Genomic DNA, 12,678 nt, shown 5'->3' with positions numbered 1-12,678 from the left:
ACAGTTGTCGACCGCGAGGCCATCTACAATGATGGTGAGCTGCCAGTGAAGTTCAAAGAGCGCTCGATGCGATCGTTCTTTATCGAAGAACCTGACAAGACCGATATCCATGCTCACCGCATAAGGCCGTCAGAGATTCATCGGCAGATGTTTCTGGACTGCACCAAGCTTGCCTGCACTACAGGCCATTACCCATTCCCAATATCCAGTGCCCTTAGTCGTTATGCAGTGGCTCACATTGTATCACACTGGTTTCGCATTGACTTTGAAGGTCATACCGCTGAGGAACAAATCGAGGTCATGGAGGCGCTAGCTTCCACTTTGTCGAATAAAAAGTCGTTCTCACGGATGATGGAGTGGACTGGGACTAGCTACTCGAGCACATTCACCGACGAAGTTTTCGAGGGAATCTCAAGATGGAGTCAACTCCTCAGCGTCCACAAAGGGCAATTAGACAAGGATGCGGTTGAGTGGTGGGAGAACGTCTCAGAAAACCCGCGGAATTGTTTGACCTCTCTCGTGAAGGCTCACTTGCGGCAAATTTACGTTTCTCTCAGTGTCGACACTGCCTTGTCTTCTTACCGAAGAGCGAGGGATGCCATCAAGACCGTAAGTTCCACCTCTTCCTTCTCACGATCCCTATTGACTCGAGTAGAGCAATTTGGACCTTATTCTTTTGCAGCAGGCCAAGAAAAACTACGAGGCTGAGATCGGAAGTATGGGAGAATCTCTGAACGAGAAGCAAGGTGTCCTAGGTATCGAAGGTCTCTTTGAAGACGTAAAGGTGGAACCCACAGGATACCGCGCACTTGCTTCTCTCATGTTACACTTCAAATACTTGAAGCCTGCAGAGACCTTGTGTCAAAATGCGCTGGATGGCCTCAATGGGACTCTCGACATCGTCAGAACTAGAGAGCTTATGTCCCGAATTCGTTTGGAGCATGATGCGCAGGCCAGTCATCGTGATATTCTCGAGTGTTTCGAAAAGATGGACGACGAAACTGTTCCGCTATCTTTGCGCCACACAGTATGTATCACCAAGGCGAGGGTCGAGGCAAAGCTGGAGATGAATGAAGCAGCCGCGATCTCTTACGCTCATGCAAGATCTACCGATCCGACAACCCTGATGACTGGGGAAATTCTGAACGAAGAACTTGATCTGTTCTCAGAGAAGGACAGCAAGCAGGGTTTTATCGATGTTTTGAAGGACTGGAGCCCGCTACAGCGACTGACCTGGCTCTGCTGGGAATATGACGACTGCCACGACGATAGATCACGATTGCTCCGCGATGCCGCCGTCCAATCCGGAGAAGTTGATTTCGTCCTCCAATTATACCTGGACTCCATTCAGTACTTGGAAAACGTCAATGCAGCTGCACCGCTACGAATCGATCTTTCGCTGCTCTATCAGCATGTCACGGGGGACATCGAGGCAGCAAGACTAGCTTTGGATGAGGTTCTCGATAGTGGTTCAACAGGCTATCCGTACCCCATCACAGACTCGTCCCCCGATTACACTGTTACTCGTGCGGTTGACAACTACAGTGAATTATTGTATGGAATTTTCAGAAGCTCCCACGACCCGAAGCACAAGACGGAATTGCTTGCTACTGTCCAAGGGCTCCTTAGCCGTCCTCTAGCCCTGGATGTACTGCCGACTTCAATCACATATCTCACTTTCCGCCTGATCGTTCTCTCTCGGATGCATCTGAAGTTGGGCCCCGCCACCAAGTTTCAGGACACTCTGCAAGGTGTCTTGATCAGTTGTATTGACGCACTCAGTGATACGATCAGTTGGAATGATGCAGACAATTTGGTCTGCCTGTCGAAAGCTCTTCACATGCTTGGCAATTCCATACGCAACGGTCAAGAACTTGACACCATGGCGCGCACCATGTACTCTGCTGTGTTCTGTCACCTTGACCCAAAGGTCAAATTGATGGATGATGAGGCTAACGAGCATTCCGACGATGACGCTGGAGACGATGGAGACTCCGCAACAGATGCCGAGGCAGATGATCGGCCGACCGACGAAGGTGACCTCATTGAAGGCGCTGAATTGTTCTGTGATGGAACATGCGGCCAAAAGTTCTCCTGGTGGGGGAAGAAAACCGCTTACGCCTGTATGGTCTGTCATGACGTACTCTTCTGCGCAGATTGCTACAACAAGCGAGCCACAGATGGGGTAGCCGAGAAGCAACTTGATGCCATGCCGATTTGCGATAAACTACATGAGTTTCTCAAACTACCTGTCGAGGGCTGGAGAGGAGTTTCAGATGGTAAAGTTCTCTTGGAGGGCAAAGAACCGGCAGAGTTTGGTGAGCTCCTGAAACGGACGCGAGATGTTCTTTGCAAGGAAGCTTGGGAGGAGTTCTGGAGAAATTGATCCATGCACTTTTAGTCACTAGTAACATACGACGGAAGAAATATTTCAATTCATCAATTTTTGCAGACTTCTAAAAGTGCATGAAGGTTGCGAATCCAACATGTGTTGGCCAGGTAGACTAACCAAGCTGCTGCAACATAAAAGAACACCCTCAGGTTTTTGCGATGGTTAATGATAATTGGGACGATCAAAAGCACCAGTCCAGTAGGTCGCCTCACAGTGTTCTTCCTATCTGACCCCTGGTCCCCTGCTGCCTAGTCGAGAGGTGAGGACACATGTAAGCTTACTTGACTGTCCCCATTGAGAAGGACAGATTTACGCCACCAGCATCCAGTTTTTGTAAAAGTGCAGCTGTTCCGCACGTATTTAGTGGCATGGAATTACAGTTTTCAGTAAATACCCGGTAATCTTTCAAAGTGTAACTTGAGATTCTTCAGTCCTGGTTTGAACTATTGAGCGAAGCAACTCGAATTCTTACGCAAATCTTGCAATCCTCAATCATGACGTTCAGTATCTCAGCCGTCACCTACGACGACGCTGCTGGAATTTCGAAGAACAACATGACGGCCTTCTATCACACCGATACTCATTGGCGGGCGCTCTGGAAGTCGATGCCTTTGGATGAGATCATCGAGGGTGCCACAGCTCGTATGCCCCACAGCCTCGCCGGCGGTAGAGAAAAAAAGAGGCATCAGAAAGCCGTTGATGACGATAGTGGTGAAGTCGTGGGCTACGCACGGTGGATCCTGCCCGATGATGATGACCGCATTTCTTGGCCCGAAGCAGCTGTTCGGGAACCCAGGCAAGATGAAGCTGATAAGTTCAAGGCAGCCTTCCAGGCCAATAACGAGGGCGGTTCTATCAGGGGTCTGGATGGAAAGCTACAAGCTGCTCTTGGACTGCCTCTTGAGCAGGCTGAAACTGCCGTAATGCAATCACAAGAAGGCCCGTTCCTGGGTAGGTACATTCAACTCAATGACTACGCTCACGTCAGCTGACTTGTAGCAGTTCTTGATTATCTTACGGTCCACCCAGATCACAGGCGGAAGGGGATTGCTTCTGCTTTAGTGAAAGGTGGTTTGGAACAGGCTGATGTAGTCGGGATGAAAGTTTGGGTAATGGCTACTAAGACTGCGCAACCGATGTACGAAAAGCTGGGATTCGAGCTCATACATAGCGTCAAAACATCTGTTACAGAGTTCGGAATCGCAGAGCCACATGAGAAGGCATTTTTGATGAAGAGATAGAGTTCGAACCCACAGTACTGGGCTTGGAGCCCTTGGGCTCAAGTGAAGGAAAGCTAGGAAACGAATGTGTATGGTTATGCGCTCTTCAGCGTCTTTGATCTACCAAATATACGCCTCAAACGCCACGTTGTTGCTTCATGCTCATGTGTCAAATACAGAATTACCACCAACGCCCTAATCAAGTTGATGAGTTTGCATCAACGATGTGCTCTGTGTAAGTTCGAACCTCTGCGATAAGCGCCTAATAGGTGTAGCGGAAGTCCGATGCTTGGGTTTCCTGGAGTGATCAACGAGTTAGCAAAGACTATTTATGTATGGTTTGCTCGATCTGTATGGGTAGATAGGTGGGTCGAGAGGCAACTTACATCCGACGCTTCGAGCTCCACGTCACCACGCTCGGCCTTCGCGTTCCAATAGCGGAAGTAAAAGCTCAAAGCAATAACAACTATGACGTTCAGAACCGCGCATCCCAGACAAGTGCTCAATCCAGGTAGGTAATGAGGCTTGTCTTGACTTCTGTTACCAAGTTACTATCTCGCTCACCTACTGAGGGAAGAGCTTATTTGATATCAGGGAGAACCCTAGCTGTGTCGCACACATGGAATGTGACCTAGGTCTGCAACACACGTACCTGAAAACAAGAGAGCCGGCAATGCCACCAATTCCGCTAACACCGACTACCATGGCACTGCAAAATGCGCGCTTCCACTGTCCTCGGATGTTGTTCGCCTGATACGCCATGGTCGCCGGCACAGCGCTTACACTCCCTGCGGTGATGAGAAAGACGCCCAAGTATCGAACGGCAACATCGCTGTGGAAGCCCATCAGGCAGGTCCCAACAATTGACAAGACCATATCGCCAACAATTATGGGACCTCGAAGCATGTATCGATCCCCTAGCCAGCCCGTGGTGTAAGTGATGATTGCGGCGAATACGTACGGTGGCGCCGTCAAGATCTGAGCTTTTCCCGTGTCGAAGCCCATATTGTCTTTGAGGATGATTGGCAGAAAGAAAGATAGCGCTTCACAAAAGATGATCAGCGGGCGGTTTCAGAAATAATTTGCACCACTTACAGAATATGACGAGAGCGTTGTTGAAGTAGATGACGGACAAAGCCCAGACCTTGATGTCAGCCCCACCTCTGAGGAACTTCTTGACGCTGAAAGGCGGCAGTTCCGCATCTCCTCCATCGGCCTGGACTCTCGAAATCACCCAAGCAGTTTCCTCCTGGGAAAGAAAGTTCCAGGCACTCTTTTGAGCATCCGGAAACCCAACGAGGAGAAAATAGCCGACGATGCCGATAGCGCAGGTTATGACACCTTCTATGATGAAAATCCATGACCAGCCCCTGAGGTTTGCGGTCCCATCAAGTTGGGTGAGCTACAGAGAGGGTTTGGTCAGACACTTAATTCATCAGATTTGAGAGGCAAATGCCAAAGACGATTGTGAAGCTTCATTCTGAGATGCACTTACTCCGAAAGCCAAGATTCCCGCAAATGCAGAAGCAAAGCATACAATCATGTAGAAGACTGAGTACCGTTTTCCAACCTCGTCTGGGAGTTGTTAGTACAAAGTTGACTTTTGCAACTCCCACTTCAAAGGAACCGACTTACAGCGAGTGTACCAAGTGCTCAGAAGGTAAACGCAGCTAGGGAAAAATCCAGAGTCGAGCGCACCAAGGATCACTCTCAAAGCCACGAGCTGGCCCCAGTGCGTCAGAAAGCCCATTCCAAGTACGATGCCACCGCAAATCATTGTGATAGCCGTGAAGTAGGCCCGGGGGCCCAACGTTCGGCCAAGAATGACTGAGATCGGCTGGAAAGTGATATAGGTCGTAAAGAAAACCAAGCTAACAACCGACTACAACATTCGCTTATTAGTCATCTCAGATTGCGCATCTCATCAAGGAAAAGAGGGTTTTGCCAGAGATTTGAACTCACATAACGGTTGCCAGTCAAGTCTAAATCTTCTCTCATGCCGGCAACGGCGGCAGATGGGAGGTTCGACCGGTCAATCACAGAGAAGCAGTACAACAACCCGACAGTTGCAACAAGACGAATGTCAACCCGTCTCATAATTCTCTTCTGCTCAGCCAAAGAGAATCCATGGGCTTCCTGCTCCATTGCCGATTCCATTCTGTCAAGGTCGTTTGGTGCCGAACTGCCCTGGTCAGATGTCGTGCCTTTTTTCATGTTGTTTTTGAGTGAAGACATCGTGTTGATATTGTGTTTCGTTGTCTTTGTGTGCTTTAGAGAGCTGTTCAGTTGTTGATGGTGAGTGAAACGCAAACATTGTGGGAACATGTCTGCTTTATCATTATTTTCTCTTGAATTCTTTGTCCCTCCATTCACTACATTGATGTTGAACCTCGCCAAGGGTTGAGATCCTTCACCTCTTACTCTCCGTTGACTCTAGAAACATCGCGATCGTAATTCACGACGAGGGTGCTTCGTAAAGTTTACTAAGGCATATGAAGAAGGATGTTGAGTTGTGACGAAGCATCGTGGTGTAGTGCATCAGAAAGAGATAAGCGACGATGGCGCACGCGCCAGAATTTGGAATTTGCTTGGCCATGAGCGGGCCACCCGACAGGAGAAAAAAACTTGACTTGGGTCATTCCCACTTTCCAGGCTAGAGGTTTTTGGTTTTCCCCGCTACCCCAACCAAGCGGCATCAAGAGGTGCTGAAAATAGCGGCACTTGAGTGGAAAGACCTTGTTTTCTCCGTCAAAGAGAGGAAGTGTCTCATTGCTGCCCGCTGTTCGTGTAGGGCGGGAACAAAGACACTGTGCTGGTTGCCTTATTGTAGCATATGCAGACCATATTGATCGACTTGGTCCGGGACCCTGGGTGCTCGAGAGCTCGAAATAACATTTAGAGACAGAATCAAGCCATTCAAGCCATATACTATTCCGAGACTGACTTGGGACTTGAAGGATTCACTTGCGGAGACTTGCGAACGAGTATTCGAACCAACATTGAGCACAGTAAGCGACCTTCAGTGGATGCGGGGGGGGCTTCATCTAGAATTGAGCTTGCCTCGATCGAAGAAAACTCCCAGCGGAGTTCGCAGGCAAGAGAAGAGGAGAATAATACATCCTTTTCGGGGAATTTCTCATAGTCTAATCAACTACTCTGTGGGAAACTGAACCTGGGCGAGGAAGCATGGGGATGCTGTCGTTGGCATTCTTGGTTTAGCGTCGAGATGGGGTCATGAATTCCCTGCGGTTATCCCGGGTATCTGCAGGCTCCGTCATGATGCAGATCACATCCAGTCTGTCGGACTTCCACCAGCCTGGTCATAGGCTACGGCAATGTGTATCCGCCATCGATCACAACGTTCGATCCTGTCATGTAACAGCATGCATCACTGGCAAGGAAGACATAGAGCTATCGATCCAGAACAACATTAGTTAGGGCTGTCCATGTGTCATGCAATGCGGCCCGTTTGGTCACTCACTCCTCTTAGCTCGGCAGGATGACAAACCCGGCCACCTGGGATCATTGATAGCCAATGCTCCATCAGCTCTTTCGGCTGCTTTGTCAACACTGCAAGGAACACCGTAAGCAACACTGCACGTGGGTTTGGTGCCAAATATAGGACTTTGGGGGAGAAAAACCACAACTGACTTTCGGTGAGGATGTATCCAGGCGACACGCAATTGACGCGCGCAAAATTGGCCCATTCGACGGACAGACTTTTGGCAAGCTGCACGACCGCCGCTTTGGAAGCATTATACGCAGCTTGCTCCTGGGGCACGTTGACCAGAATAGCGCTCACGGAAGCGGTGATGACTAGGTTTCCTCTCCCTTGCTTCTTGAAGATGTTTCCCACAGCCTGCGCAGTCCACATGACGCCGTCGTAATTGACGCTGTTCATGTCCTGCCATGTCCGCTCCGTGTACTCAAGCGACTTGACATTTGCGCAGACACCCGCGTTGGCCACCGCTATGTCAATGCGGCCTCCGCCGAACTCGCTGGCGATTTGGTTGATGGTTTTCGCAATGGTATCTCGGGACGTGACATCGGATCGGTATGCCTGGACGCGAACGCCTGTCTCCTTTGCGATTCGGGCAGCTGTTTCGTCGGCTTCGGTGTTGGTCTTGTAGATGAATGCAACGTCTGCGCCAGCCTCTGCCAACCCGCGAACGACTTCGGCACCAATCCCCCTTGAGCCTCCAGTCACTACCGCAATCTTTCCTTTGAGGGAGAACTGCGTAAGGATTGGAGCGTACAAGTTCTCGGGTTGATAGAGAGGCATGTTGAGAGACTGCTTTCGTGACGGAGTTCAACTACTGCCGGACTGTTTCCTTCAATCATGCTTGGGTTCACCATCTTGAAGGCAGTCTTATATACCAAAGATCTCTATCCAAATCTTCGAAGCCTCGTGAGAGATATCGTCTCGTGAGAGCAAATGGTCTTTCGGACTTGAAGTGGCTCAACACAAAGCTCCCCATCTGTTGACAGCAGCCTATGTCAGGAGATATACGGGTCAAGACTATGGCCATACAATTCCACGCTATCAATGACCCTGCTTCCGGAGACTCGACAGCCATGGCAGCACCGCCCAGCAACCGAGTGCTCGTCTCGAGGGAAGACATGGGCACTGCTAGGCCTCCCACCGGTCGTCCCGAGCTAGGACGTTTGAGAGATTGAATGGCATGATCTGCTGCGTGATACCAACCCATTTGACGTCCCCATGGGGTTTCCCCGCGTTGGTCCAAGGTAGTTCGGTTCTTGGGTCGGACTACGTCACTTTTGATCGATTAGATCAGTCCAAGCCGACTAGGACGAGTTCCGAAGTTGGTTGAAGTAATAGTATCTTGTATAACTAGAAGAAGACACTCAGACCTCTGACTTGTAACATAAACTATGTTGCTATCCGACTCAGAGTAGGACTCAACAGCAAACTTTGCATCATTTTGTTTCACAACCGCTACGATGGACCAACGTCACGAATGGATGGTGACGGCGAAGTTCGAGAAGAGATCTCTTCTCATCGCTGTCAACGCCCTTGCCGGAATGTCAATTTTCTTCTTTGGTTCGTCTCCAACTCGTCCACACGTCGGAAGTACGTGCCTTAATACGATGGCAATGCTGACAAACCTGATGTCCAGGTTATGACCAAGGAATGATGGGTGGTGTGAACAACGCCAAACACTACATTGATCTTATGAAATTCGGATATGTCGACGCCGATGGCACTCCCGTCGTGACCGACACTCTACTTCAAGGCGGCATTATGTCTGTCTTCTATCTCGGCACCCTCATCGGCTGTATGGTCGGAGGATCCATCGGCGACCGGTTTGGCAGAATCAAGACTATTGCCATTGGTGCTCTTTGGGGTATCTTCGGCGCGTCTTTGCAGTGTACAGCCATGAACTCGAACTGGATGATCTGTGCTCGTCTTCTCAATGGCATCGGTACCGGTATCTTGAACGGCATCGTGCCTGTCTGGGCATCAGAACTCGCAGACTATACTTCCCGAGGTGCCTTTATCGCCATGGAGTTTACTTTGAACATCTTTGGCGTTGTCGTTGCCTATTGGCTTGGGTGAGATTCGACTGGCAGACTAAAATATGTGAGATATGAGACTAATCAAGTTGATCATCACAGATATGCTGTCAGCTTCATCGACAATGGCGAGTCGGCTTTCCGATGGCGCTTCCCCATCGCCTTCCAGATTATTCCGCTGCTCTTCTTGCTGTTCGGATGCTTCTTATTCCCCGAGTCACCTCGTTGGCTTTGCAAGGCCGGCCGAGACGATGAATCCCTCTACATCTTGCAGCGCCTCCGAGGCACCCATGACGGTATCGCCGAGGCGGAACTTGCGGACATCAAGGATGTGGTCAGACTTGAACAATCGGCCGAGGGAACCAAGTACCACCACATGCTCTTTGGTCTCAAGTGTGGAAAACTTCACACGGGCCGAAGAGTACAACTGGTCATTTGGCTGCAAATCATCCAGTGCTGGACCGGTATTGCTGGCATCACCATGTACGGCCCTAGTAAGTCACTAACTCATCTCGAACCATTCTTGTTGTAAGAAATACCTCTGCTAATTAGAGTCGCGAGTAGCCATCTTCCACATCGCCGGCTTCGGTCCTTCCAAAGCTCTTTGGATCTCTGGTCTGAACAACATCTTCTACATGTTCGCCACGCTCATCTGTGTGTTCACCATTGACAGGATTGGAAGACGCTGGACGCTGTACTGGGGCTCTGTCGCCCAGGGCATTGCCATGTTCCTTGTCGGTGGCCTATCCCGCGGCGGTCTTAATGCCAGAGCTATTGGAAATGACGAGGTTGCCAACTCATGGGGAGCCGCAGCCGCTACAATGGTTTTCCTTTAGTAAGTGATCTCGACACATCTTTTATACTCTGTGAATCACTGACACTTATGAAGCACGTTTGTGTTTGGCGCGACTTGGCTCACTGTACCTTGGCTATACCCGGCGGAGATCTTCCCGTTGCAGGTCCGAGCCAAGGGTAACGCCTGGGGCGTCGTTGGATGGAGTATCGGCAATGGGTAAGGCACCGAAGTCTCTCAATAATGTGGCTCAAGACTTGTCGCTAACTTTACCCGAAATCAGTACTTTGACACTTGTTCTTCCGTACATCATTGGAGCCATCAATGAGAACGCGATGTACATCTTCGCGGCCATCAACGTCATCAGTATCCCAATCGGTGAGCTGACAGGCCCCATACCCCAATTGACTGACTTCGTCTTTCTAACTGTTTGCAGTGTGGGCTTTGTACCCAGAGTCGAATCAAAGAACCCTTGAGGAGATCGATTTCCTCTTCGCCGCAGACTCGCCGTGGACGTGGGATGCAGAGAAGAAGTTCAAAGAGCTCAAAGCCGAGCACGAAAGTCGTGTTGGTGCGGTTCGAGCAGCTGTTGGGGGCGATCTGGAGAGCAAGGGAGAGAATTCCAGCACCCACGTCGAGAAGTCTTCTGGGTCAGAGATTCAATGATTAAGGCGTCTAACTCCGTCCGCAGGCAGGGATCTTTCCAATAGTGCCCACCAGGATCGCTCGGCAAGGGGACAAGCAAAATGCAGCATAGGCTTGCAGGAGTCTCGAAATGCCGGTAGAGAACAAGAAGACATTTGTGATACATAACTTTAGCACCAACATGCATTATCTTGACAATGGAGAGAGGAGGCTTCCCGGGAAGCTGGTCGCTCACAAACACTGCGCAACTCTCTCTTACTCCTGTCCCTTGGCTGGGATCTGAATCGGTCCTCCCAGAATGAACAGTTGCATGTAGCAATCCGTCAGTCCCGTGACACCGATCTAATGCCATGGAACTGTTGCCATAATGATCTCCGCGTACCACGTAGAGTTCGGACATATCAGTCTTGGTTTATCGGACCATACTAAGGTATGGTGCATGATCTGGAAGTTTCTCATACTGGTTCTCGATTGCTGCAGGTGCCAATGGCAACATGAACAAGGTAAACGACTCAAGCGAATCAAGCCAGAATAAGTTATTCGACAGAGCGCCTGACTCATGACCAACAGTACCCGTGTATCAACTGAATCCTGAACTTACTAGCCCCGTCCGAATAATACTGGCGTGGTTTTACCTGAAGTCGTGGTACCGTTCCTGACACGAGTCTGTCAGGTCCACTTTCATGCAGCCTCCGCTCCCTCGAGACGAGGGTGCGGGGTACAACAGCTGTGTAGGTGTGAACATTCCGATCCGGAGCAAGTCAAAGCGCGGAGGCTTAGGCTAAGCGAGGAGAGTGACCAAAGTCAACAAGACTACGCCGCAGCGGATTGAACCCCGGCTTGTATGATTTAGCTAAAATCATTTCCATCAACTTCCGGTCACGCTTCAAAAGGTTGAGACCGTGAATCGTCACATTGACGCGTCAAATCAAGATGTCTTCATCAAGCTGGCGACTGCTGAAAGGCAAAACAGCCTGCATCACGGGAGGCACAACTGGCATTGGCCGTGCGATAACACTCGAATACTTGAGACACGGCGCCAATGTTGCAGTCAACCACCTCGGCCTCCCTAGCGACGAAAAACACAGAATCAGCCTTATCGAAGAAGCGGAAAAGATCAGAAAAGATGCCCCCAAAGATTCACCGAAGGGCGAGTTAATTGAGCTTGCAGGCGATGTAACGGACCCGAATACCGGAAAGGGTCTTGTTGCCGCAGCAGTCAAGAAATGGGGTGGACTGGATGTCTTCATCGCGAACGCTGGTATCTTCAAGCCAGCTGAGTTTCTCACGTATGTTTTTTTGGTACGCTACTACAAGATCTTGGGTGTGAGGCTAACCACTTCGAAAATAGACTCGAAAAGGAAGTCTTCGATAAAACACTACACGTTAACGTCAACGGCGCATTCTACTCGTGCCAGGCAGCGGCGAACCAGATGGTCAAGCAAGGACGCGGAGGATCAATCATCGGCATCTCATCAATCAGCGCTCTGCAAGGTGGAGGTCTGCAGACACACTACACGCCGACAAAGGCAGCGATTCTGTCAATGATCCAGTCAATGGCAGTGGCTCTTGCAAAGCATCGCATCAGATGCAACGCTCTGCTTCCTGGCACTATCCATACACAACTGGCGGAGGAAGACATGCAGAATGAGACGAAGCGCAAGTATCTTGAGCAACGTATTCCAATGGGCGTAGGCAAGCCTCATGATCTGGCTGGGCCGGCGGTTTTCTTGGGTTGCGAGGAATTAAGTGGATTCATGACAGGATCCCAGATGTTAGTGGATGGTGGTATGTACGTTCATTTGCAGTAGTTTTTAGATATAGTTTTCGACGTTCGGTACAGAACCTCAATGTGGCACATTCTACGAAAACACATCGTACCATAGAATTAAAATAAAGGTAAAAAATAAAAATAAACCCACCCGTAAAATCGCCAAATCCCAGCCCTTCACCAAGCGTGCAAACCAGACTAAGGTACGGTCCATCCCACCGGGACCCAGTCGGAGACCGGCGGCTCCACACCGGGTGCGTCGAGCCGGAGCCGTCTCCAACATTTTTGCGGGGCACTCCAGGTTACCCCGCACGGATATCTG

General features: G+C 50.1%; 5 protein-coding genes across 5 annotated transcripts; 3 read left to right on the top strand and 2 right to left on the bottom strand.

Annotated features, from left to right (window-relative positions):
- Positions 1-2,886: 2,886 nt before the first annotated feature.
- On the top strand, positions 2,887-3,633 carry HER10_EVM0010080 (uncharacterized protein; the record flags this gene model as incomplete). The annotated part of the gene is made up of 2 exons (XM_035479550.1): positions 2,887-3,343; positions 3,395-3,633. 2 exons carry the CDS (start codon positions 2,887-2,889, stop codon positions 3,631-3,633), a joined length of 696 nt encoding a protein of 231 aa, XP_035337599.1.
- A 241-nt stretch (positions 3,634-3,874) lies between these two features.
- Positions 3,875-5,847, bottom strand: HER10_EVM0003250 (major facilitator superfamily transporter; the record flags this gene model as incomplete). Its single annotated transcript, XM_035472934.1, has 7 exons — positions 3,875-3,910; positions 3,999-4,149; positions 4,265-4,655; positions 4,708-5,014; positions 5,108-5,187; positions 5,248-5,494; positions 5,575-5,847. The coding sequence occupies 7 exons, from the start codon at positions 5,845-5,847 to the stop codon at positions 3,875-3,877; spliced, it is 1,485 nt and encodes a 494-aa protein (XP_035337037.1).
- A 1,092-nt stretch (positions 5,848-6,939) lies between these two features.
- Positions 6,940-7,894, bottom strand: HER10_EVM0010031 (L-xylulose reductase; the record flags this gene model as incomplete). The annotated part of the gene is made up of 3 exons (XM_035479501.1): positions 6,940-7,023; positions 7,094-7,182; positions 7,264-7,894. The coding sequence occupies 3 exons, from the start codon at positions 7,892-7,894 to the stop codon at positions 6,940-6,942; spliced, it is 804 nt and encodes a 267-aa protein (XP_035337594.1).
- A 680-nt stretch (positions 7,895-8,574) lies between these two features.
- Positions 8,575-10,606, top strand: HER10_EVM0000955 (uncharacterized protein; the record flags this gene model as incomplete). Its single annotated transcript, XM_035470719.1, has 7 exons — positions 8,575-8,674; positions 8,751-9,186; positions 9,250-9,641; positions 9,712-9,982; positions 10,037-10,159; positions 10,224-10,318; positions 10,377-10,606. 7 exons carry the CDS (start codon positions 8,575-8,577, stop codon positions 10,604-10,606), a joined length of 1,647 nt encoding a protein of 548 aa, XP_035336848.1.
- A 912-nt stretch (positions 10,607-11,518) lies between these two features.
- HER10_EVM0009014 (uncharacterized protein) lies at positions 11,519-12,396 on the top strand (the record flags this gene model as incomplete). The annotated part of the gene is made up of 2 exons (XM_035478517.1): positions 11,519-11,874; positions 11,937-12,396. The coding sequence occupies 2 exons, from the start codon at positions 11,519-11,521 to the stop codon at positions 12,394-12,396; spliced, it is 816 nt and encodes a 271-aa protein (XP_035337504.1).
- Between the last annotated feature and the right edge of the window lie 282 nt (positions 12,397-12,678).

The sequence above is a fragment of the Colletotrichum scovillei genome (assembly GCF_011075155.1).
Source record: "Colletotrichum scovillei strain TJNH1 chromosome Unknown Contig00002, whole genome shotgun sequence".
NCBI classification, from domain to species: Eukaryota; Fungi; Ascomycota; class Sordariomycetes; order Glomerellales; family Glomerellaceae; genus Colletotrichum; species Colletotrichum scovillei.
Note: the sequence above shows the minus strand (reverse complement) of the source record. Positions and strands in the feature narration are given on the sequence as shown.